The sequence below is a fragment of the Balaenoptera borealis genome (assembly GCF_965194805.1).
Source record: "Balaenoptera borealis genome assembly, chromosome: 8".
Classification (NCBI taxonomy): domain Eukaryota; kingdom Metazoa; phylum Chordata; class Mammalia; order Artiodactyla; family Balaenopteridae; genus Balaenoptera; species Balaenoptera borealis.
The window spans coordinates 121,442,140-121,465,163 of record NC_138865.1 but is presented as its reverse complement, the minus strand read 5'-3'; the positions used below and the strand labels follow the sequence as shown (position 1 = coordinate 121,465,163).

The 23,024-nt window shown below is 62.1% G+C and overlaps 2 protein-coding genes across 6 annotated transcripts; one reads left to right on the top strand and one right to left on the bottom strand.

The window, feature by feature from the left end:
* The first annotated feature begins 857 nt into the window (after positions 1 to 857).
* INPP5E (inositol polyphosphate-5-phosphatase E) lies at positions 858 to 12,188 on the top strand. The gene is given in 11 exon segments (XM_082401843.1): positions 858 to 964; positions 1,424 to 2,387; positions 6,209 to 6,332; positions 7,669 to 7,766; positions 8,387 to 8,511; positions 8,616 to 8,735; positions 8,912 to 9,019; positions 9,352 to 9,513; positions 9,619 to 9,818; positions 9,821 to 10,014; positions 10,446 to 12,188. Coding segments are annotated over 10 exon segments (2,025 nt in total). The 5' UTR covers positions 858 to 964; positions 1,424 to 1,626; the 3' UTR covers positions 10,579 to 12,188.
* A 567-nt stretch (positions 12,189 to 12,755) lies between these two features.
* Positions 12,756 to 23,021, bottom strand: PMPCA (peptidase, mitochondrial processing subunit alpha). 5 transcript variants are annotated; one of them, XM_082401863.1, is made up of 13 exons: positions 22,887 to 23,021; positions 21,522 to 21,724; positions 21,008 to 21,087; positions 20,683 to 20,765; positions 18,917 to 19,011; positions 18,040 to 18,140; positions 17,392 to 17,655; positions 17,000 to 17,092; positions 16,788 to 16,906; positions 16,592 to 16,682; positions 16,440 to 16,502; positions 14,727 to 14,871; positions 12,756 to 13,707 (listed from the first exon to the last, which is right to left on the bottom strand). In XM_082401863.1, exons 1-13 carry the CDS (start codon positions 22,955 to 22,957, stop codon positions 13,538 to 13,540), a joined length of 1,578 nt encoding a protein of 525 aa, XP_082257989.1. In that variant the 5' UTR covers positions 22,958 to 23,021; the 3' UTR covers positions 12,756 to 13,537. The 5 variants fall into 5 exon arrangements, with proteins under 5 accessions (XP_082257989.1, XP_082257990.1, XP_082257993.1 ...); XM_082401864.1 differs by lacking the exon at positions 17,392 to 17,655; XM_082401867.1 differs by lacking the exon at positions 22,887 to 23,021 and having other exon boundaries at positions 18,917 to 19,009; positions 21,522 to 21,661.
* Between the last annotated feature and the right edge of the window lie 3 nt (positions 23,022 to 23,024).

The following is a 23,024-nucleotide window of genomic DNA, read 5'->3' as shown; positions in this document are numbered from 1 at the left end:
TTGGAAGCCCGTGGGGAGCCCCTGGCCTCACCTGCCCTTTGTTGATTGGCTTATAGAGGCGCCCCGGGCCACTGCTTCCCGTCTTCTGCCAGACTCGCCCGTTAGGGGCTCCTCTCTGATGGGCGGCGGGCGGGTCTGATGGGAAGACCCATCCTGATGGCAGTGACAATGAGGGCCCAGGGCAACGCTCTGCCTCCTAGGATCCCCTCTGCAGGGAAGGTCCCCACTAGACGGAGAGGAGAGCAGGGGCTTCCGGGCGCGGGGAAGACGGGCAGGGGGACCGGGGAGCGGGGCGGACGCGGGGAAGGGAGCCGCGGTGCTCCTGGCGCCCACCAGAGGGCGCCCTCCCGCCTCGCTTGGCGCCGCTGGGTCCTCCGGCCGCCAGTGGCCGCTGCGGGCGCCGGGGCCAGGGCCGCCCTGCCCGCCGGTTGCCGGGGAGCGGCCGCCGAAGCCCGCGGGGCTGGGGAGCAGGCGGCGCCCCGAGGTGGGGGCGCGGGGCTCAGTGACCCCGGGCGGGGGTGCGGGAGGGAGGAGACCTCCGGGAGGGGTACGGGGTGCGGGGCGGCAGTCCTGGAGGAGGTGCGGGGCGGGGGCTCGGGTCCCAGGGGTCCTCAGAACGGAGTGACCCCTGGGCGGGGGCGCGGAGGCCTTGGGCGGGGCTCGAGGACTGGGCGGGGCGACCCTGGGTTGGAGTCGGGGCGCGGGGGAATCCCTGGCGCGGCATCGGGTTGCGGGATTCCCGGCGTGGGGCGGGGCGCGGGGGTCCCGGGCGCGGCTCTCGTCCCCCTTCCCCACCCCCAGCCCCGCGGCTCCGCGGCGGTCGTTGCCCTGGGGAGCGCGCAGCCGGCCGGCCCGAGTCGCAGTCCTGAGTCAGGGGCCTTTGCCGCCCGGGCCGCAGACCCGCTCAGGGTCGCCCGCTCTCTGGGCGGCGTCTGCGGGCCGAGGGATGGTGGTGGGCTCTCAGGTGAGCGAGGCCGGGCCGCCGGGCTCCCGGGGGAAGGGGCGCGGGCCGGGACCCCTGCCAAGGCCGTGCCTACACCTTGGGGGCGGGAATTCTCAGTGGGTCGCGCCCCTGGCTCCGCACGTGAGGAGCAACCCTGTCAGGAGGGTGGCTTCTCTCCTTCCTGAGATGTTGGGCCTTCACCCGGCTCCTGGGAGGGGGCGGCGGCTCGGATGCCTACGTGCTTGTTCTTGCTGGACTGCTGCTGACCTGTCCGCTCTGTCACCCGGCACCACAGCTGTCCTCCAGGATCATTAAATGGCATCGGGGCCCCGGTCGTGGAAGGCTAATGGCGTGGTTTTCCCTTAGGTACTTGCCGAGGACTCCAGACCGTCAGGGCTCCCAGCCATGCAGCAGCTGGCTCTGCTCCAGCTGGACCACCCCAGCCCGAGGGGGAGCTGCTGCCCTTTCTCTCCTCCGCAGCTCGCCCAGCGACGGCTGACCATGCATCCCTGACGCTGGACGTCGCCAGCAGCCCCAGGAGGGAGCTGTCTCCCGGCTCGGCCAGGCTGCCCCCGGGTGTGAGGGCCGGCCCCTGGACTGTGCCATCCAAGTTGGCGAGCCTGGGGCACTCGGAGGCCGCCTGGCAGCCCACCGCCCAGGGGCATCTGCAGCCTGAAGTCAGAATGCTCAAGGGGCAGCTTCCAAACACTGACGAAGACCTCGCCGCCCGCCCGGGGTCCCCGGCCGCTGACGACCGCCGGGGACCCAAGAAGAGCCCCGTGCTCCCTCTGGACACCCCAGCGCAAGTCGGCAACGAGGACCCACAGGCCAGGGGGAGACCCTTCAGCCCGAAGCCGCCGCCGCCGAGGCCCAGGCTGGAGCGAGCATTGTCCCTGGATGAGAAGGGCTGGAGGAAGAGGCGTTTTCGAACCAGCCGTGAGGACCTGGCCGCGAGGAATGGGGCCAGCCCCTCCGGGGGCTCCCTGCAGGACGAGGCCCCCGGGACCGCCGCCCGCAGTGGCTCCCCGCCCTGCCTGAGCACCTCCCTGCAGGAGATCCCCACAACCCGCCGGGCCCCGGGCAGCGGAGGCCCTTCCTCGCGGGGTAACTGTCTTTCCGGAATGATCAGCACTTCCCTGGACCTCCTGCACCGGGATGGGGCCTCGGCCGGGAGCACCCCCCGGCTGGCCAGCCTGCTTCCCCCACGCCCGCTGCCCGCCATGGAGTGGAACGTCGCCTCCGAGGCCCTGCGGACAGCAAACAAGGTGGACCGGGACCACGCAGACTTCCAGGCGCGGCGGCAGGTCAGGCTGTTCCGGGCCCCCAGCAGCCTGGGCCCCGGCCGGCCCCCGAGCCCCCTGGCCTGTGACGACTGCTCCCTGCACTCGGCCAGGTCCGCCTTCAGCCTCCTAGTGCCCATCCGCACCAAGGACGTCCGCAGCAGGTAGGGCCTCGGGGGCGGGCGGCATCGTGGCCTGCGTCCGTGGCCTGCGTCCGTGGCCTCCGTTAGCCTTCAGAAGGCCCGTGAGAACCACGGGAAGCCTCCCCTGAAAGCGCGTGAGGTGCTGCTGCAGCGCGTCTCCCTCCACCGACCCCCACCTCCGAGGCCCTCCGCAGCTTTTCCTTTGCGTCTCAGCCCCACGGGCTCTGTGAAGCAGATGGTGGGGTACGCACGTCCCACTGCGCACTGGGCAGCCCTGTTTTCCTCCCCATTTCTTGCTCCGTCGGGGACAGCCCTCGTCCACGTGTGCAGGTCGGCCCAGGACTCCGGGGTGGGTCGGGGGGCCCGCGTCCACGTAGCCGCTTTGATCAGGACCAGCGTTCAGCCAGCTGTGCCCTGTGCACGTGCCGGCACTTTTCCAGGATGGAAAGCTGGACAGGGGTGGGGGCCCCAGTGACTGCGGCTGGGCTGCCCCAAGGGGAGGGTCCCCGGCGCCCACCTCTGGCGGGGAGGGGCGCAGGCAGAGCCCGACTCACGCACTCTGCTCTCAGGAGTGCCCCAGGGTTTCTCAGCGTTCGGGGCTCGGTCTGCCGAGAGCTGCCCAGCAATCCCCACCCCCGCCCCGACCCCGTGGGCAGGGAGAGGGGCCTCGCATCTCGGAGGACGCCGGGCTGAGGACGCCGGGCTTCCGGGCCTCAGGGGGCTTGAGTAATTAGTCCGTCTTGACTTCTTTATGGTTTGAAGGGGAGGTGGGCGCCACCCTTCCGCTCGGTTCCCATCTCGCACCTCTGCCCACCTCTCCCGAGCCGGCACCATGAGGGTTCACCAGGACCGGGGTCCCAGGCGCTTCTGAGCCCAACCCAGTCACGCCTACCAGCTCTCTCCTGACCTGTCGTCTCTGGGACCCTGGTGTCGGGCCACACTGCGGTGCCCACGCTGTGACTCGGAAGGCCATCCTGCGCTCTCCCCGACCCCCGGCCCTGTCCGTGCTGGGCCTGGCCGCTGACCGCTGGCTCTCACGGCCCCTGCTGCATCAGCCGGGGCTGGGCAGGTTGTTTGAAGCGCACGTCGGGCCACGGCCCTGACTTGGGGGCCCCACACCACCCACTCCCTGCCGGGGCGCCCGAGGCCCCGGGGGGCGGGGGGAGCTCTGTCACCACCGCCCCCCGCCGCAACCTCCCATCCAGACCAGGCCTGCGCCAACCCTTGTGGACGTGGGCCCGAGGAGGGGAAGAGTGAGGTGGTCCCTGTGCTGGTGTCCTGGGGCAGCCGCAACAAAGTGCCGCAGACTGAGAGCCTTAAAACAGGAGTTACTCCGTCCCTGTTCTGAGGCCAGAATTCAGAAATCCAGGTGCGGCAGGGCCGCGCTCCCTCCCGAGCCTCCAGGGAGGGTCCTTCCTGCCTCTTCCAGCTGCTGGGGGCCCAGGTGTCCCCGGCTTGTGGCCGCCTCACCCCAGTCTCTGCTCCGTCTTCACGCGGCTTCTCCTCTGTGTCTGTCTCTCTTCTATAACGACAGCGGTCATTGGATTTAGGGCCACCCTCATCCAGGAGGACCTCATCTCAGGATCCTTAACTAATTACATCTGTCTGCAAAGATCCTTTTTCTAAATAAGGCCACATTCGCAGATTCTGGGGTCGGGGGCAGATGGAAGGTAATCCTCACCCACGCCCGCCCTTGGTGAGCCCAGCAGCGAAGGCCAGGCAGGTGGTTCTGGCCGCCAGCCTCCCTCCTGCACCCTCCATCAGCGCCGGGCACTGTTTCAGGGCAAAACGGCTTCCTTTGTTAAACTAATTCAGCGTGTTTCTCGTAAAGAGCGAGATCTCTTCGTGCGTTTAAAGTATGATTTCACAGGGAATTCCCGGGTTGCCCAGTGGTTAGGACTCGGCGCTCTCACTTCCATGGCCCCAAGAACTAAGATCCCGCAGGCCGAGCAGCCAAAAAAAAAGTATGATCTCTCTGTTTAAATTTTATGCAATTTATGTAGACTCGCCTGTTATACATAAATGAGAAGCACATCTCAAAATCAGATGCCCAGCTTTGCTCTCACACAAGCAGCCGACAGTGGGTTGATGGGTTCCCCACCTCCAGACCCTCCATGTGTCCTAGGACACGGGTCGGCGGGCTGGGTAGGGACTGTTTCAACCGTGGGAGCCGTGTGGTCTCTGTGGCAGTGCTCGCCTCTGCCGTGGGGGGTGGGAGGGCAGCCCAGGCCTGGCACCAACAGCGCGGCTCGTTCAGGGAGGCCAAAGGGTGAATCCCAGGGCACTTTCCCATGCCACGGACTACTGGTTTTTCCCAACCATTTAAAAGCGTAGGGGACCTCCCTGATGGTCTAGTGGGTAAGACGCCACGCTCCCAATGCAGGGGGCCCGGGTTTGATCCCTGGTCGGGGAACTGTGTCCCGCGTGCCGCCACTAAGAAGTCCGAACACCACACCTAAAAGATCCTACGTGCCGCAGCGAAGATCCCGTGTGCTGCGACTAAGACCCGGTGCAGCCAAAATAAATAAATAAATAAGTATTTACAAATTAAATAAAAGCGTAGGAGCGATTCTTAGCTTGCGGGCTGCACGCAGACAGTCTGGATCTGGCCCGGGTCAGGGCCGAGGATTGAGGAAAGGGACGCAGACTGTGGCCGTGGAGGGGCTGCTTTCTGGTTACGCTGCGGACGGGGCTGGTCTGGAGAAGACAGGCCTGCGGGCAGCCGGCTAGGAGCCTCAGCACGGTGGGGTGACCTCAAGGAGGTTCCTCCCTCCTGACGTACTTGAATTCATGTCCTACAAAGCTTGGTCAGGGTTTAAGAGTTGCTCATGCGAGTTTGTAAGGACTGGATCCTGATCTCATCTCCTTCAAAGGGATTGGTGCCTGTTTGCAAGCTAAGGTGTAGGGACTTCTTAGCAAGTTGGAATGAAAACAGCAAGTGAGACATTTGAACTTGGATTGAGCCCATGGGTTCCCCTCCCTCCTTGGGAACCTGACCAGACACGGTCCTATCACAGGGCCTCCAGGAACGGTTTTCACGTGGTTGAAAACAAAAACCCAAGGCCGTACTAACATTCTTTCATGACATGCGGAAATTACATGAAACTCAGGTTTTGGTGTCCTTAAATGCAGTCTCGTTGGCACATGGGCATCGGCCGAGGCTGCTTTCAGGGGTTAAGCGGTGACAGACCGATGGCCTCGAAGCCTAAGTCCTGCACGGCGCTCACGGAAGGAGCGGGTGTCAGACGCGGCCCCTGCACGAGGGCAGGGCCGGAGCTGGGGCTTAGCTGTGCTGTGTTAGGGCCTCTGCGACGCTGTTCGAGACTTTGCACCGTTTGCCTGCGTTATTCTATGAGAATCTCGCAGTGGATTGAACTGTCGGGTCCTGTGAGGACAGGTGTGTCACGGGCAGCCTTTACGAGCTCCCAGCGCTGGACGGTGAGGCAAAGGCCGGAGCCCCGGACAAGGGCGCACGTCCCCCCCAGGTCTGCTTACCGTGCAGAAGCCCACCTCGACCTCTGTTGCCCTTCCGGGGCTTTGCCCTTAGCGGTTCCACAAAAAAGCGCCAAATGTCACCTTTACGTCCCTTCCTCTCGGGAGGCGACGGAGGAAAGCCGAAAGCCTGCGGTGTTTGTAGCGCTGCGAACACAGCGGGTTTCCCTAGAGAGCAGGGGACCTCGGCCCTGTGCTCTGTGCCGACCACGGGGTCCTGAGGGAATCCCAGCTCTGGGGGAGGAGCTCCCGACCCCTGGGAGGTGTGTCCTGCTCCCGGCCCCTCCCCGGGCCCATGTGCTGCGACCCCCCACCCCCCGGCCCCGGTTCAGTCTGTCCCGCGTCCGCAGGAGCTACCTGGAGGGGAGTCTCCTGGCGAGCGGGGCCCTGATGGGGGCAGATGAGCTGGCCCGCTACTTCCCAGACCGGAACATGGCCCTCTTCGTGGCCACGTGGAACATGCAGGGACAGAAGGTAAGCGGGCTGCCCACCCCCACTCAGGACGGCACTGGGTTCCCGCCAGGTTCTTCCTGGGGCCCCCCCAGCCTCCCTGTCCCCCGGAGGAGCCTCCTGTCCGTCACACCCTCTCGCCCACCTCTCCACCGCCTGGTGGGGCATTAATGCTTCTTTTTGCAGACACACCGTAAGTGTTTTGTTAGAGAAGTTCTAGGCTCCCAGCACATTTGGGAGGAAGGGGCAGAGGTTCCCCGAGAGCCCCCTCTCCCCCACGCGCGGCCTCCCCGTGGCGATGGCCAGCACAGGGCCGGGCCGTTAGGGTTGCCCTGGGCCACTCCTGGGTGCGCCCTGTGGGCCCCCCCCGGCAAACGTGTGGGGACGTGAGTCCGCCGCTGCGCACCTTGGACTGGCGTCCACACCAGAACCCGAGTCTGTTTCCCGCTGTGTGTCCCATGCGGTCAGGGACTCCTCCATCCCGCCTGCAAGCCGGGGCGCTTGGAGCTCAGGACATCTGTGCCAGTGGGACGAGCATCTGACCGCCGGGGCGACTGAAGCCGGGCAGGCTGGGGGTCTGCACACTGATTTCTGGGGAAGCCCGCTGGACGGCTTTCTCTCCAGCCACCCCGTGTCTCCTGGGGGTCCCTTCCCACAGTTAGGGGGCTCCATCCTGCACGTGGGGTGCTCCGATTCTGGGGCCAGCCATGGGCTTCTAGACTGCGGGTGACCTGGCACTGTTGCCACCAGTGGGGTCTCGGGCCGTTTCCTGAGCGCCTCCTGTCGTCCGCGTGTGCCCGTGTGCTTACTGCCCAGAGAACCGAAGTGGCCGTGTCCTGGGCTGACATCGGGGTGACGGGCGTGGGGAGAGAACAGGGCAGGGCTGGGTCGGACGGGGCCCCACGAAACAGCGACCTGAGCGGAAGTGAAGGCAGGTTCCCGGGCTGGTGCCTCTGCCACCCTCGGGGAGCCACCAGCACATCCACGGCGTGGCCCACACCAGGGCCCAGAGGGCCAAGGCCGGCAGCAGGTCGGGGGGTGAAGATCACCGACCGGGCGCCCGCTTCCCTCCCCGGGGCTGCAGTGAGGGCAGAGGTGCAGGGGAAGGGGCGTCTCCCCCGCCTCCCGCACATCAGGGGTGCACTTGGGGGATGGCCAGGCCCGTGGGTGCCCAGCGAGGGAAGAGCGCGGCCAAGGGGGTGGTGCAGGCTTGGCGAGGCCAGGCTCGGGGGAGGAGCGGGCGATCTGCCTGGGCCAGGGGCTCCCCATGCGTGGCCTCGGGAGCGGCCCTGGGTCCCCAGGCAGCAGGAGCCCCCGCGCTGGGCCCCTTCGGCCTCTGCCAGGCGCCGCTTTTCCACAGGAGCTGCCCCCGAACCTGGACGAGCTCCTGCTGCCGGCCGAGGCTGACTTCGCTCAGGACCTGTACGTCGTCGGGGTCCAGGAGGGCTGCTCCGACAGGTAGGGCTGCGCGCCCCTCTCCCGCCACTGCCGCCGCCCCGCCCCACGTCTCTGCCGGGCCGGTGCACCCGGGTCCCTGTGAACGGTGGCGCCAGGCGGGCCTTTTGGGCTGAAGCCGCTGTGGCCCGAGACCCCCGTGTGGGGTGAGACGTGGGCCGTGGCCGAGCCTGGACTGAACCGGGATGGTTTTCTTCTCCAACGGGGACTCGCAGAATGTAGAAGGAATGAGGTCCATCTTCTTGTAAATAAAGAGCTGCTCCAAGAGATAGCGGGGGCAGGGGCATGGCGCAGTGCGGTCCCGCGGGCTCCAGCCCAGCCCGTGCAAGGCGTCGCTCACCTCTCCTGGGTCTGCCTGCGGCCCGGGCTGTGTTGCCAGTTTACCTGCTGGGGGGCGGGGGCAGGGCCCCGGCAGCACACGGGCAGCAGCGCGAGGCCTGGCCGGAGTGGAGGGGCCCCGACTGCGCCAGGCCCTGCGGGGAAGGTGGCCTCCCTCCTGCCCCCCGGCTCTTATCAGGGGTCGGGGACCCAGCCTGTCACCGGGGGTGCAGGGGGAAGCGGGCCTCCCAGGGAGGCCCCGGGCGCGCCCTCGTGCCGCGTGTCCACCGTGCCCCTCCCCGCAGGCGGGAGTGGGAGACGAGGTTGCAGGAGACGCTGGGCCCCCACTACGTCATGCTGTACTCGGCGGCCCACGGGGCGCTCTACATGTCCGTGCTCATCCGCAGGGACCTCATCTGGTTCTGCTCAGGTAGGGGCCCCGGGGGCGGACGTGCGCGTGGGGGGCGGGCGGTGCGGCGGCGTGGGGCCGTCGGGGCTGCGTCCGGCCCGGTCAGCCCTGCTCCCTCCGTGCAGAGGTGGAGAGCTCCACGGTGACCACGCGCATCGTGTCGCAGATCAAAACCAAGGGGGCCCTGGGCGTCAGCTTCACCTTTTTCGGCACCTCCCTCCTCTTCATCACGTCCCACTTCACCTGTAAGTCCCTCGCCCCTGGACCCCCAGACCCCCTGGTGGCGAGGGTCACGGTGCAGACGCTGTGTGATTAGAGCTTGCTGGGGTTGGGGGGGATCTGCCCTCAACGGACCCCCAGGCGCCCAGCCCTGGGCTCAGAAACCTGCCTCTGGAGAGGGCCCCCCGCGCTGTCCTTGCAGCTGGAGACGGGAAGGTGGGCGAGCGGCTGGTGGATTACAGCAAGACCGTCCAGGGCCTGGCGCTGCCCAAGAATGTGCCGGACACCAGCCCCTACCGCTCCGACGCCGGTGAGCAGCTTTACCTTCCCCCGAAGACGAGGCGGCTTCTGCCTTGTTCTCTGGAGGGTTAGTGGAGACGGGCTGTTCAGAGCTTTTGAGAATCAAGGTCAGAGAAGTCTGGAAAGTCGCTTGCTGACCGAAGCGAGGCCTGGCGCCTGCTCCCTGAGTCGTGACCCGTGACCGCGTGAACCCAGAAAGCTGTAGACGTGCTCCCCCCCGCCCTGAGCCCCAGCAGCGTCGTGGGCCGCCACCCGCTTCCCAGGGAGCCCCGGCCCTGTGGTGGGGGTGAGGAGCGTGGGGAGCGCTGGGCTCACGCCCTCTTCTACCCGCTCACGCCCCAGCGGACGTCACCACCCGCTTCGACGGGGTCTTCTGGTTCGGAGACTTCAACTTCCGCCTGAGCGGCGGGCGGGCGGCCGTGGAAGCCATCCTGAAGCAGGACCCGGGCGCCAGCGTGCAGGCCCTGCTGCAGCACGACCAGCTCACCCGGGAGATGAAGAGAGGTGAGGCGGGGAGAGCAGCCGCCCGGCCAGGAGGGACCCCAGGTGGGCAGGGGTGACCCTGGGCTCCGAGCCGCGGCTCTGAGGTGGGGGCTCTGCCCGTCCCAGGGTCCATCTTCAAGGGCTTCCAGGAGCCGGACATCCACTTCCTGCCGTCATACAAGTTCGACGTCGGGAAGGACTCGTATGATACCACCTCCAAGCAGAGGACCCCTTCGTACACGGTGAGCCGCCCGCAGGGCTGGGGGAGCGTGGGGGCCGGGCCTCCTGGGGGGCTTCGACACGGGGACTCGTTCAAGGGCAGCCGACGCGAGAGGCAAGCCGGTCCAGCCCGGCAGCCAGACGGCCCCTGGGACCCTTCCCGCAGGACCGCGTCATGTACAGGAGCCGCCACAGGGATGACATCTGTCCCGTCAAGTACTCCTCCTGCCCCGGGATCAGGACGTCTGACCACCGCCCCGTGTACGGCCTGTTCCGGGTCAGAGTGAGGCCGGGGAGAGACAAGTCAGTACCCACCCCCACTCCCGGGCCCTGGTGGGGGCGCGGGGGGGGACTCCTGGGAGCACGGCCTGGTCTCCTGTGTCCTGATGCCCCGAGGGGAGCAGGGTTCCAGCCGCCCCGGGTGGAGATGGCTGGCGTAGGTTGTCTGAAGCAGGTGTCAGGCGAGCGACATGCCAGAGGGTGGGGACCTCGCCCGGACCCCTGGAACAGCCAGTGGCAGCTGGGGTTGTCCTAGAGCTGCCGCGAGGCAGGCCTGGCACAGGCGGGAGGGAGTGCCCCGCTGGCTCATGGCGCTGTGCTGCGGCTGTGCCGCCAGTCGGGGCAGCCGCGGGACCCAGGCCTCGGCCATCCCCACCCTCCACGTGCGGCCTGCAGCAAACGCCCGAGCACAGAGGCCAGGAGGACAGTGCCCTCCTGATGGCTCTTTCCTCCAGCATCCCGCTAGCCGCCGGCAAGTTTGACCGAGAACTGTACCTGATAGGAATTAAGAGACGGATTTCCAGAGAGATCCAGAGACAGCAGGCGCTGAAGAGCCAGCACTCCAGCGCCATCTGTACCGTCTCTTGAGGAAATTTGCCGAAGGAGGACTGGTCATCTGCAACCCGGGAGAGTATCTGACCCCGGAACCCGGGAAGACGGAGGAGGCTGCCGTCCGGGACGCTGATGAACCGCTGCTGGGGGCTGCCCCCTCCTCCGCGAGAGCCCGACGGGAGGCCCCAGGTCCGGCGCCCGCTGCTGGGACAGAACCGCACGCCCCCACGGCGCTTCCCTCTCTCAGGGTGGCCTCCCCACACCGCAGCCCTCGTCGGTGGGCGCCGGGCTGGCTGTGAGCAGCTCGCGTGCCCTGAAGCCAGTGGCAGAGCTCGCGTGCGGGCCAGGCACCCTGACCTCTTTTATTATGTCTGCACGTCCGGATCTGCAGCCTCCCAGCAGCCCCTCAAACCCAAACCAAGAGCTGCCCTTCGTTGTCTGAGCGCCAGGCACGCCGCCGGGCGTCCGGTGACCCTGGGCCTCTGTTCCCACGGCACGCGCTAGGACCGAGCTGAGGCTGGGATGAGGACGGCCGGCCGGCGGTTCAGGCCCACGAGACCGCCTCCCTCTCCTCTCCCGGTCCATCTGGGTCCATTTGCTTAGGTAACGTCAGCTACGAGCAGCATCAAAGTTAAGTGGTGCGTTTCCTGGTCTGAGAAGCTGCTGGAAGCTTGGAATGTCACACCTTGCCAGCCTGGGCCGGCCCCCACCAGCCTGGATGTCTTGTTTTCTTAAAGGGTTTAGAGTTATTGCTTTGTGTCTTAATCCATCTCGTAAAAAAAAAATTTAGGCTTTGAATGTGGGAAAATCTAGGGGCATTCAATCTAGTCTTTTAAATTATTTATTTTTCCATATTTATATTTTTAAATAAATGCATCTATTGAATCTTAAACTCTTCCTGGCCAAAGATTGAGTCCTAGAAAGAACCAGTCTGTTGCAGTGCTCTTGTAAGAAGAGGCTGTCACACTCCAAAGCAGGAAGCTCGGTCTCTCCTGGCCCCTGTGCTGTTTGCTCCGCCCACTGCCCCCAGGTAAGTGTCCGCTGAGAAAGTGCTTTTAGGGCAAAGTGAACACTTCAGACTTGAGTGAATCCGTGATCAATGATGTAAAGTCAACTCCCACGAATACCATTATCAGACTTTTATTCACCTCCGCTTCCAAAACATGGAGTGTAAATTCTAAAGCAATACACATGCAATCTTTTGATACAAATGGGAGAAATTCCATTAATGAGAAGACACAGCTAATCCCATCTGAAGAAACTTCAGGTTGTATGTATAAAATTTTGCTCAAAGAATGTGCCATTGAGCTTTGAATCAATTAACAGAAAATCTCTTTTGTTACAAAGGTTTTTGTGGTAACGGGGCTCGAAATGAGTAGGGTTTTATGGATTCTTTCTAGGCATTTTCTCTGACCCAAATCATGGAGAAAAGAGTTAACGCGACACTGACGTGTATTCGTGTCCTTGAGGGGGGGTCATTGCGTACATCTCATGGGTCCAAAGTGAAGCAGTTTACTTAATATCAGCCATTATAGACTTTAGATGAATGGGCTTCCATTTGGAAGGTTAGGTTGAAATTCAAATTAATGCAAATGAAATCGACCAGGGTCTGGAAAATCAGCTTCATAAAGAATTGCGAAATACGACCCAGTGTGAGGGTGGTTTTTAAAGTCTGTCTCTTGTTCTCTCCAACGCTCGAGTCCTGCCACAGGCCAGTCAGTCCCCAAGGGCCAGACTCGGCGCGGGCGCCAGCGAAGGTGCACGCGGGGCCCCGGGAACAGCACGGACAGCACCTAGAGTGGGCGGGGGCTGAAAGGGTGGAGGGAAGGCCCCCCAAGTGAACGGGGCGGTGGGGGGTAAAGAGGGGGGGGAGAGAGGGAGAGGGGGGTGTCCAGGGGATAGGAAGCCCGGGTGAGCGCCAGCTCCCGCAAGAGGCACCTGGGCCCGGCTGGGAGCAGCTCCCAGGACGCCTCGCGCTCCCGCGCGCTCCCTCCCAGCCAGCCCAGTAACCACAGGGCATTCCTAACAACTGGAATCCACGCTGTTGGCCCGCTGGCCATGAGCCTGGGGCTCCCACCCAGTGGACTGGAGCGGAGCAGGCGAAGGACAGCAGGGGCCCAGACACCTCCCACCTGGGCCAGGGTAGGTGTGCAGTAAAGGGATGGAAATAAAGGGACGACAGGCCCCGGCAAGATGAACGGACGTGACAGAGGTGACGCTGAAACATTTATTTGACGGCCTCAGATCACCCCTCCCTCTCCCAGCTGGACAGCAGGGGCTGCACTTAGCGTTTCAAAAACTACGGCCTGGAGACGACTCTTCTCCACAAAGCTTTGTGGCGCGGTTCTGTGCAACCCGCTGGCGTCCAGGAAGCCGCCCTCTGAACCACGGCAGCGTCAGAAGGACCCAGGGCAGCCAGTGCAGGTGCCCAGGCCCCGCAGGGCCGTCACCAAAGCCCCCTGACCCTGCAGGGCCCCGCACGCGGCCTCTGTCCTTCCGCCTTTCAAGCCCGCCTCCCCCGCCCCGAGCTCCCCACCTCTGAAGTCAGGGCCTTACTATTGAGGGCAAGAGACGACCCCTCACCGGTCAAGCTGGATGGTGCCTCGCCCCGGGACCCTCGAGGTGCTGGTGTGGGTGGCCCTGGCCTCCCGGATGCAGGCGGGCCGATGGGCCCGGGGGCCTCCGAGGAGAGGTCAGGCCTCGCCCGCTCAACGACCGCCGGCCTCGGGGAACTGCGCGGTTCCCCCACCTGCCGAAACTCCTGGGGGAGCGGGAAGACTAGCCCGGCTTGACCCCAGCCGGCTGCTCCAACCTCCCCGCGCTTCCCCTAGTTTCCAGCCGCAGTGGTGGAGAGCAATCTTTATTCCACTGATTGGCACGTCCAATTCTGAAGGAATTCACGTTTAGGAAAAGTCCCACAGTCTGCACCGTCTATGAACGTCTGCGCTGAAGTCACCCCAAAGAAACGGACGTGGATGGTGCTGCCGCGGCGCCTCTACCGGAAGAGCCGGTACGTCCTGGGCAGGCGCCCGTCCTTATTCGCCAGGGCCGCCTGGACGTGCTCGTACGCGGGCAGATCGCTCAGGTCCCCCAGGGCGGCCACGGCGGGCTTCCTGCGGAGCATCGCAGAAGCAACTCTCTTGACGTCCTCTGGCTTCACGTCACCTGGCACGGGGAAGAGAGGCGTCAGGGGAGCACCCGACCCCGCATGGGTCCCACTCCTCTCCCCGCCGTGGCTGCAGTCCTGAACAGACAGAGGGGTCCCCAACCTGCCGCCGCCTCCCCACCTGCGGAGGAGGGATGCTGAGGACCCCGGAAGGTCCGGGCGCAGCCATGTGTGGACTGCACGGTGAGTTTCTTAGTAAATGGGCGAGTGTTAACTTCAACTGCATTAGGACATGCCCATCCCAACAGGCGTTAATATAATTAAAAAAGGAAAAAATACCCCTCAGCTGTGAGTTACCTACATGGCGAGTCTGCAGGGAGGGGAAAACCAAAGCCTCGGCACTGCATGGACGAAGGGTGAGGTCAGAACGAGGGGGGCCGAGGGCCTGCACACGTGGCCCAGCCTTGGAGGAGGGAACCACACCCCCGGGAACTTATTTTCTACGGAAGACGAGGCCTCAGGGAGATCGGGTACTGTCGTACTCGAGGGTCTGAGGGGCTTCTCCCAGGGAGGACAAGGGTCCGCGCGTGGGCGGGGCAAGCGCTGCCCTCAGCAGGACTCCAAACCCAAACCCAGCAGACGCCCGGGGACCAGGTCAGCTTCGCCCTGGGCGACTCGGCCCCGCAGAGCAGTAAGCAGAGCCCTTCTGGGCTTGCGGACCCCTTGGGAATCTGACGAAGCTAAGATCAACCTGTCCCCCAAAGAGTCACAAGCAAGTACAGCTTGGCATCCTGAAATGGAAGCTCAGGGCCTCCTGAAGGCCTCTCACAGGAGGCCACGGGCACCTGCCACGAGCCCCCGGGGCAGCGGTGCTAGGGCTGGTGTCTCTCCCCGCACAGCACGGCACCAGGCCACCCACTTTCCCACTGAATCTGCGTTGAAACCTGGGGGGGTCGTTGAGAGGCCCTTTTATAAGGGGGCAAAAATCTGGAGTCACACAGGTACGGCGCTCAGCCGGCGCGGGCAGGGCCGGGAAGCAGGCCTGCGGGGCCACCCCCACCCCGGGCCCGGGACTCACGGATGAGCGCGCACAGCTCGTGGGGCAGCTTCCTGGAGCGGGTGGCCAGCACCTGCCTCCCCACGTCCTCGAAGATGACGGGCCTGGCCTCCAGGTTCATCATGAGCATGGACGTGAGCTGCGTCTTGGCCCGTTCCAGCTCCACCTGCGGGGTCACGTGGCTCAGTCCCTGGGCTCACGCCCGTCTCCCAGCCAATCGCAAACGGCCTGGCCAGCAGAGGGGCTGACGGACGTGTCCTGGCGAAGGGTCTTCCGCTTACCCAGGGCTGAATAGGGGAAGATGGCCCCCCGTGCCTGGGCTCGCGGCCCAAGTCACCAGCAGATCCCGCCATGTTTCCGCCTCTGTGCTTTCTGGGTCAGGGCTGGAACCACAGTAATCGGGCCTTTACCACATTCGAAATAAGGGAGAAGTATACGCTTCCCTGGAGTTCTTGGGTTTAAACTTTGCCACGCAGCATGAGCAGGGAAGAACACCGAACACCCAAGCTCCAGGACCCCAAAGCTGGCCGCACGTTGGAATCACAAGGAAAACAAACTCAACGCAGGCTCCGGGGCTCCCCCCAGATCCCGGAGCAGGGTCCTGTCAGCTATGTTTACCGCGCTCCCTGGGAAATCCGCGGGAGCCAGCTCAAGCTGCCAGCTCTGTATCTGGGGCCAAGCTTAAGACTGCAGCTCCAGTGAGTTCCGTTCCTGAAGCCCAGCCTGGAGCGCAAGGGCAGAGACAGGGGGGCTGGTGAGAGGTGCAGGCCGCCCACCGGGGAGCTCACAGGCCTGGAGGACAGGTGCTAGAAAACACCTCAGCTGTCGAGAGTCTGTATCTTTTAAGTAAAATAACTCCTGATTTAACACAGGTCTTTATCGCTTTTGCAAGTTCAGGCAAATAATTTTTATCTCAAGGTGCCTTCACGTTAGAGGAAAACACTTTTTCTAGCAGGACGCTAACGGAACCACCAAGTGTAAATTTTTAAACACGTTTTTATTTTTAAAATAATGCTTCTTTTCCTGATTAAAAAGGGAGTATGTGGTTACTGGAGAAAACATGGAATGTGCAGAAGAGAAGCTCTGAGGGTGAAGCACACGCACTGACCCCCAGCAGGCTCACACGCTGGGCCTCTCTGCTGCGGCGTGCACGTGTGTGTGCCTGTGTGCGTGCGTGTGCACACAGCTGTCTGAGCGCGCGTCCACGTGTAGCGCGTGTGCATGCATGTGCACACAGGTGTCTGAGCGCGCGTCCACGTGTAGCGCGTACAGAGAACCTGCTTACTGGTGCCAGTTCTGACCCAGGAAAAAAAACAAGACTTCTGAACACATACGGTATGATAAGAAGTAAATGAAAAAAACGAGGGAGCAAAATCTCAGGTCAAAACATAAACCAGAGTCAAGAAAGAGCGAGAAAAATGCCCCGCGTGGCCCGCTCGTTCTGTTCAACGCCGCTCCAATTTACCCTCTTACAGAAGGACACAGGGCAGGCACAGGAGGCATGGGCTCGGTCAGAGCAAGCAGACCCGGCACTGGGGGGGTTCTCAGCATCAAGACCAGGGAGGACGGGCTCCCACGGGGGCAGGTCTGGGTCACCCCGGGGCTGTGCTGTCCTGGCTGGGACGCTGGTGGTGTGGGCACAGAGCACGGGCCCTCTGCCGGCCACCCCTACACCATGTTCTCTACCCATCCAACACCGCGAGGATGTTGGAAATGGCTAGGAGCCCTACTTACCACATCCACAGTTCCAGCCATTAAAACAAACTCTCTCGTGATGATTTCCACCATTTCTCGAACCTGTAAGAGAGCGTGGAGCGCGAGAGAGTGATCTCAGCCCGGCAGCTTTCGTCCCCCCGTTCCCGCAGTGAAGGAGGCCCGGCCCTCACCTGTCTGGGGTCGGCGCTGGCGTGAATGCACAGGAGGCCCGTGTCCTCGTAGCTGTGGTGGTAGGAGGTCGCGTTGTACATCCAGTGGTGCCTGTGAGGGACGTGAAGAGAGGGACACAAGGAAGGTGTCACGGCCCCAGAGCATGCTCGGCTGGGCCAGCGGCCCCGACAGAGCAGGCGAGGGCACCCAACCCACCTGTTGAGCACGTTGAGGTAGAGCCTGGTGAACATGCCCTTGCCAGGCCCGCCGGCCGAGAAGGAGCCGCCGCCGCCCATCATCATGTTCAGCACGGCGAAAGGGAGGAAGTCCCCCTCCTGCGGCAGACGGACGGCAGAGCTCAGCCTGGGCGGAGCCCGCGCAGGTGTGACCCGCTCCAGGACGCCCCGCCCGAGCCGCCCAGGACTCACCAAGAAGGAACAGCTCTCCAGGCCAATCATGATGTGCGTGAGCTCGGGGAACGGGGTGGGGCCCAGGCTGACACTGGACATGTCCCTTTCCAGCTGGAACCAAGAAGAATGGATGCGTACACTCAGTGAAAGACCACCAGGCCTTGCACGCTTCTCAGGTCAGGTGGTATATAAACGGGTCTACAGAAACCGTACACCAATGTCAGGAAACCCCCTCGAGAGGCGCGAGCCAGCCGAGCCTCGAGCCCAGGTGGAGCTCAGCTCTAACAGGAACGCGGGTTAAGGTGAAGCCCAGTTAAGGTGAACCTAACACCTTCAGGATAAACGCAAGATCGATCACACTGAAAAAAGAAATCAAAGAAAGCGTACACAACCCGAGATCATGGCTTTACCTTGACGATGCCCCCAGTGTACTGTGCCACCGACCCGTCCACGTGCACGGCCGCCCCACTGCCCCAGGCAGGCCGGGTGCCCAGGAGGTACTTCCTGGCGCATTCCACCAGGCGCTCGTGCTCTACCCCCACCCCGGCCAGCACCATGCGGTCGGGGGTGTAGTAGTTTCGCAGGTAGGAGTGAAGCACCGACCGGTCAATCTTTGCTATGTTCTCCGTGGGGCAGAAACGGTGCAGGCCGACTGTGTTTTCCCTGTAAGCGGCCTTGATAAAGGAAGCAAGAGAAACACAAGTGACAGAGGGAACGCAGCCAGGCCTCCCAGGCAAGCCGGGACTGCAGCGATCCCCGGCCAGATGGGAAAAGCCCACCAGCTGTTCGTTTCAGCTACCGTTTGGCAGGAGCAGCTTTGTGTGTTTACAAAAATAGTAAAATCTGCCTCTCCAGAATGAAAATTCGTAAGAAATGTAACATAAAAGGCTCACTCTACAGACCTCGTTACCGTAAGGATTAAAAAGTTTAAAACTTGCATAGCTAACAAATTCAGAAATTAAAAATGTCCTGCAAGGTGGCATCGGGCAGGTGAACGACCCCCCCAGAGCCCGGGGTCGGGGGCGAGGCCGTGGAGGTGGCCCGCGTGTCCATCGCACCTCGTGAATCATCTCGGTGAGAAGGGGCTCCGGGTCGGGCCGCATGCTGAGGTCCTCCAGCTCAAACCGGACAGCCATACGCGCCAGCTCGATTTCTTCATCTGCAGAGAATCAGAGACGAGGCTCAGACGGAGGCCGCCCTGAGCCTGGGTCGCCGAGCTGGGCCCAGCGTCGTTCATCGGCAGGCACGGGCAGAGCCTCCTCTGCCTTCCTCTGGGGCAGACCTGGGGGGCGCTTGTACGAGCGACGGGGAGAGTGCCCTGCAGGCCGGGACCTGGACGACCTGGGCCTCCTCCCCTCTGCCCGGAAGCAGCCACCTGGCCCCGCTCCGAGCCGCGGCTTCCTCCCCGTACGAGGCGCTCAGGCCCAGACACAGAGGCACAGACCAATGGCGGGGGTGTGTTTCATCGGGTAACTGGAACCAGTGCCAGAAAGATCGTAATGCGGAACCGCAGCCTGGGAACCCCAAGGCCAGGCTGCTGTGAAACACAGCGCAGCTAGACTGGCCTGTGTCCACTCCTAGCAGGGAGCTTGAGGTCCTGCCATTTGCAAGGCTGAGGAAGGGAATGGGCACAGAGACACAGAAACTTCTGGTAGCACGTCAGTCAGGGTGTTTAAACACCGTCTGAGATGCTTTTCTGAAATGAAAGAACCGTTTCGCTACAAACGTCAAAGGGCACAGAGACGAGAGTCGAAGTATTCAGTATCAAGGACGTTTCTAATCGTGAGCGTTGTCTCCAGTGACCCCCCTGCTGACTGTCACTGGTGGGTGGGCCCAAGGCTCCATAACACAGCGCCCCTCCCCCGGGCAGTGCGTCAACACACCTCCCAGCATTGCCCCCCACCCCAGGACCCCTCAAGCAGCCCAAACGCGCACCTGTTAGCCTGGGGTGCAGGACCACGTCTGCCAGCAAGCCAACCACCGTGTCCAGGCCTTTAGAATCAGCAGACACAGCATACATGGTGGTGTCTCTGGAAAAACCAACAAAACCAACGCTGGGGGCGATAAGGTCACGACAGGTGTATGCTGGGGTGGCAGGGAAGGTGGTTACGTCTTTCTGCGTCGAGGGTCAGCATACACCCGGGGCTCTTGCCCCTTTGCCATCTTACAGTGTAAACTCTTAGCAGGCAGAACCACAGCTGTGCACGGGCTAATCGCTGGAGCGGAAGACACTGTCCAGCCGAACTGGAGAGGCAGCTCTGAGCGGTTTTCACCAGCACAAGCCCCCTCTGAGGCTACTCGTGTCATCCTGCACTGAGTGTCCGCTAGGTGAACTGTCCACACGGGCGCATGCCTGGCCTTAGACGGCTGGGGGACAGAGACTGACTGGCACAGTAGCTCGCAGCACGAGGCGCTGTGATCAGACAGGCGCACTGAGGCAGGGGAGACGCAAACGTGACAACCACAGGGCCACGAGGGGGGCACGGTCCGGCCGGAGACCACACAGGGCAGGCCCGGCTGCCACGTGGAGAGGAGCGAGCCCTGGAGGGGAGACGTGGCCACCAGGGCCTCTGCAGGGAAGGGGCCATTCTCGGCGGGGAAGTGCTGTAGGACCACGGGGGAGAGCAGCAGGAACGAAAGTCTGAGCTGAGAATTAGCTGGCTGCGTTGGGGCAGAACACAGGCCTGCCTGACCAGAGGAAGGGGCTCCCTGGGGAGACGGAGGATGCGATTTTTCGCAAGAACACAGCCAACCAGTCTGGCTTTCATTCACGGGCAGCCGGGAGCCACAAGTTTCTGAACAGACCTTTTTTTGAACATGTGAACATACTGCCTCCATGCCAACTCTAATTCTTGGCATTTAACCTATATTTTCTCTCTAATTTTTTTAACATTCAGATTGAAATAACCAACCGCTTAAAAAAAGTGTGATCTGGGACTTCCCTGGGGGTCCAGTGGTTAGGACTCTGCGCTTCCACTGCAGGGGCCCGGGTTCGATCCCTGGTCGGGGAACTAAGATCCCACATGGTACCCGGCGTGGACCAAAAAAAAAAAAAAAAAAGGTGTGATCTCTGTCTGCTTATCTCACATTGCCCTGAACACAGCTTTCCAAACACGCCCCACACCTGGGCAGACAAACACCACCTGCCTTTGTCCACAGCACCCCTACCCCATCTGTGCCCCAGCTACCTACTGAACCTTCCCCACCCCAAACCGACCACTGCCTCTTCCAGGCTGAGCCTCTGCACCTGCTGTCCCCTGCGTCTGAGCCACGGCCGACCGTTATTCCACCTGGCAGGCGCCTTCAAGCAGCAGCCCCGACGTTGAGTTACCTACCGTTCCCTTCCTGACCCCCCCCACGCTCCCACCACCCTCGGCCCCTGGCTCCTGCGTCCACCAGCCGTGGTGCAGCCCTCTGCCCGATCTGTGAGCATCCTGGGGACAGGCCTGCTCTGCGTCCCCAGAGCCCAGCCAGCAGCCTGGCTCGAATGACAGGGGAGGCTTGGCCCTCGGAGCGCATGCCTCTGTGTAAGTGTTGCCACACACCCCAACCCTCCACCCGAATCTCTGCCTGGACCAGGGCTCACTTCTCACCATTCACCTCCACGGCCTCGCCGATGGGAGGGGCTCAGGGGGACTCTGACCAAGGATGAGGACAGTCCACGTGATAAAAGACGAGCCTGTACGTGAAAGCTGGCGTACCTGGTTGTCTGGCAGTCACAAATACCCCCGTGCCTCTCCAAGGTAAGCAGAATTTCATCTCTGCTGCCAAACCGATCCGTAGACTAGAAAAGTGAACAAGAGAACCTACGTGAGCCACGCAGAACAGCCTCCAAGATACAGTTTTTAAGAAAAAAACTTACTTTTGCTTTCAGAACACATTAAATCAAATCATCTTTTAACTTAGAAACCTTAATTCGTATCAACTTGGCAACTTAAGCATTTATTAAAATACCCATTTTAGAAAAGCAAACCTTGACAGATTCTTCCCAAGTATAGTATCAAAAATCACAAGTTGGACACTGACCGAAAATGCCAATTTTTCCAAAAAGTGAGCAATTCCACTGAGATATTTTGCTTCATATCTTGATCCAGAGTTAATAAGAACTGGCAATAAAAAGAAAATTGACAGGTTAAGTCAGATATTCAAAAGGGAAGATCTAATCAAGACAAACCTTTTAAAATTGTGAATATGACCAAACAGCCAAATTTAAACATATGAGAATGACAAATACGTACATTACCTTGACTCCGAAGGTTTTCACAGCTATATACGTACGTCAGTATTTATAAAATTACGTACTTTATACCTCTGGTAGAAATCTTTTAGGATAACAGAAAGGTAGAAAGAAGGAAAAGAAAACCCACCACCAGGAGAGCCACCGTTCATACTCTGATTACTAAATTTTCAGATTCTACGCCATGCTTTTTCACTCAGGATATAATTCACGAACGAGGCCCTAAGTACAACTAACAGTGAACTGAAGCGTGTGCACGTTACAACAGACGGGGCCACCCGCAATGTTACCGACAGTACTTACTTCCTACTGTACAAAACTGTCCAAACTTATTTTGGGACGCCACACGAAGCCCATTCTCCAGTGTGGTAACTTTGGTTTCAAACTTTTCTTGTCCATCAACTGTAGCAAAAACAGGCTTGGGTACTCCGGGCAAGGGGGAGGAGAGGGGGACGCTGGGATAGGCACCGCCACTACTGAACTGCCTGTACGCAGGGGCTCCAAACCTGAAACACAGAAGTCGGCCCGGGTACAATACAACTGAGACGGTGGGGCCTGTGGTGACCACCTAGGTGCAGTTATTTGTGTTTCGTGTGCATTTAAAGAATCAGCATCTCCTTATCTAGAGAATTGATTTCTACACGTCCCCAGAGACAACACAGAAGAGTGACCAAGAACACCACTGAGGTGTTCCCAGGGACATGCGGCAAGTTGGTTCAGGTCCTTAGGCCTCAAATGCCACCTCCATGAAAGGAGGGTTAAGTGGGTTAAGTCTGTTTCTACACACCAAGCAACTGGCCAAGCCCTGCCCTTCAACAGCCCCCTGGAGCCTAAGCGGAAACCACATCTCTTCACCTGGTCCCGAAGGCCTCCAGCTCCCCCTCCAAACCCATCTGCTAGCCGCCCCCGCCCCAGGTCCGGGTCCCACTGGCCGGCTGGTCCGTTCCCTGGACACACTGGGCTCATCATCCCCACGCTGCTGTGCTCACGGTTCCTGGTCTGACCTGCCTTCCCCTGCCCTGTTCACAGGGCTGACCCTTCTCTCATTCTCCATCCCTTGGCTTAGACGTCACCTCCTCGTAAGCTGCTCCTCCTCATCCCACCTGAAGCTAGTCTCTCCTGTTTCTTACCGCCGAAGGCGGCTTACTCCCTTCAAAGCTGACACTTTGGGCACGAGACTGCCTGGACCCACTGCCTGGTCTCTGTCCCCATCGCACCCAGGACCTCACAGCGAGGGATCAACACCCATCTGTCGCCTCAATGAAAGCGCCAGTGCGGGAAAAGGCCAGACATCCAGAGGAGAGGGGACAGAGCACAGCAGTCAAGGACATGACTCTGGCGACCACAGAACCCAGGCTTGCCGGCTCGGCCTCGCAAGGGGGCACGCGGCCGGAAGGGGCCGGGGCGGAGATGACACGTGACCTCGGAGGAGCACCCACGACCGCCCGGGAGGAGAGGACGAGAGAGAGGCGGATGGGGCTCGCGGTCGGAGCCCGGGGCGCCAACGGGGGAAGTGCTCCCGTCGCCTCGGGGACCGGGCGGGGGTCCCGCACTCCCAGCCCGCTTGCCGGGCGCCGCCCCTCGGCGTGGGGGAGCCAAAGGCGGAGCGTCCAGAAGGGGGGGGGCCGCCCCAGCCCCCGGCCGATCCCCGGCCGGCCCTCGGCTCACCTCAGCCGCGAGCGGCCCCAGGAGCCCGAGCCTCGCAGCAGCCGCGTCGCCGCCAGCACCATAGCCGCCATCTTGCGTCACCGCCCACCGACTCTGTCGTCACTTCCTGTTCCGCCTCCGGCGCCCCCGCCCCCCCGG

Coding starts and splice junctions, on each gene's coding strand:
- PMPCA (XM_082401863.1), bottom strand. CDS start 22,957: ATGGCGGCTATGGTGCTGGCGGCGACGCGGCTGCTGCGAGGCTCGGGC. Junction 16,503..16,591: donor CCAGCGCCGACCCCAGACAG/GTGAGGGCCGGG, acceptor GCTCTCTTACAG/GTTCGAGAAATGGTGGAAAT. Junction 14,872..16,439: donor TGGCTGGAACTGTGGATGTG/GTAAGTAGGGCT, acceptor GTGACCCCGCAG/GTGGAGCTGGAACGGGCCAA.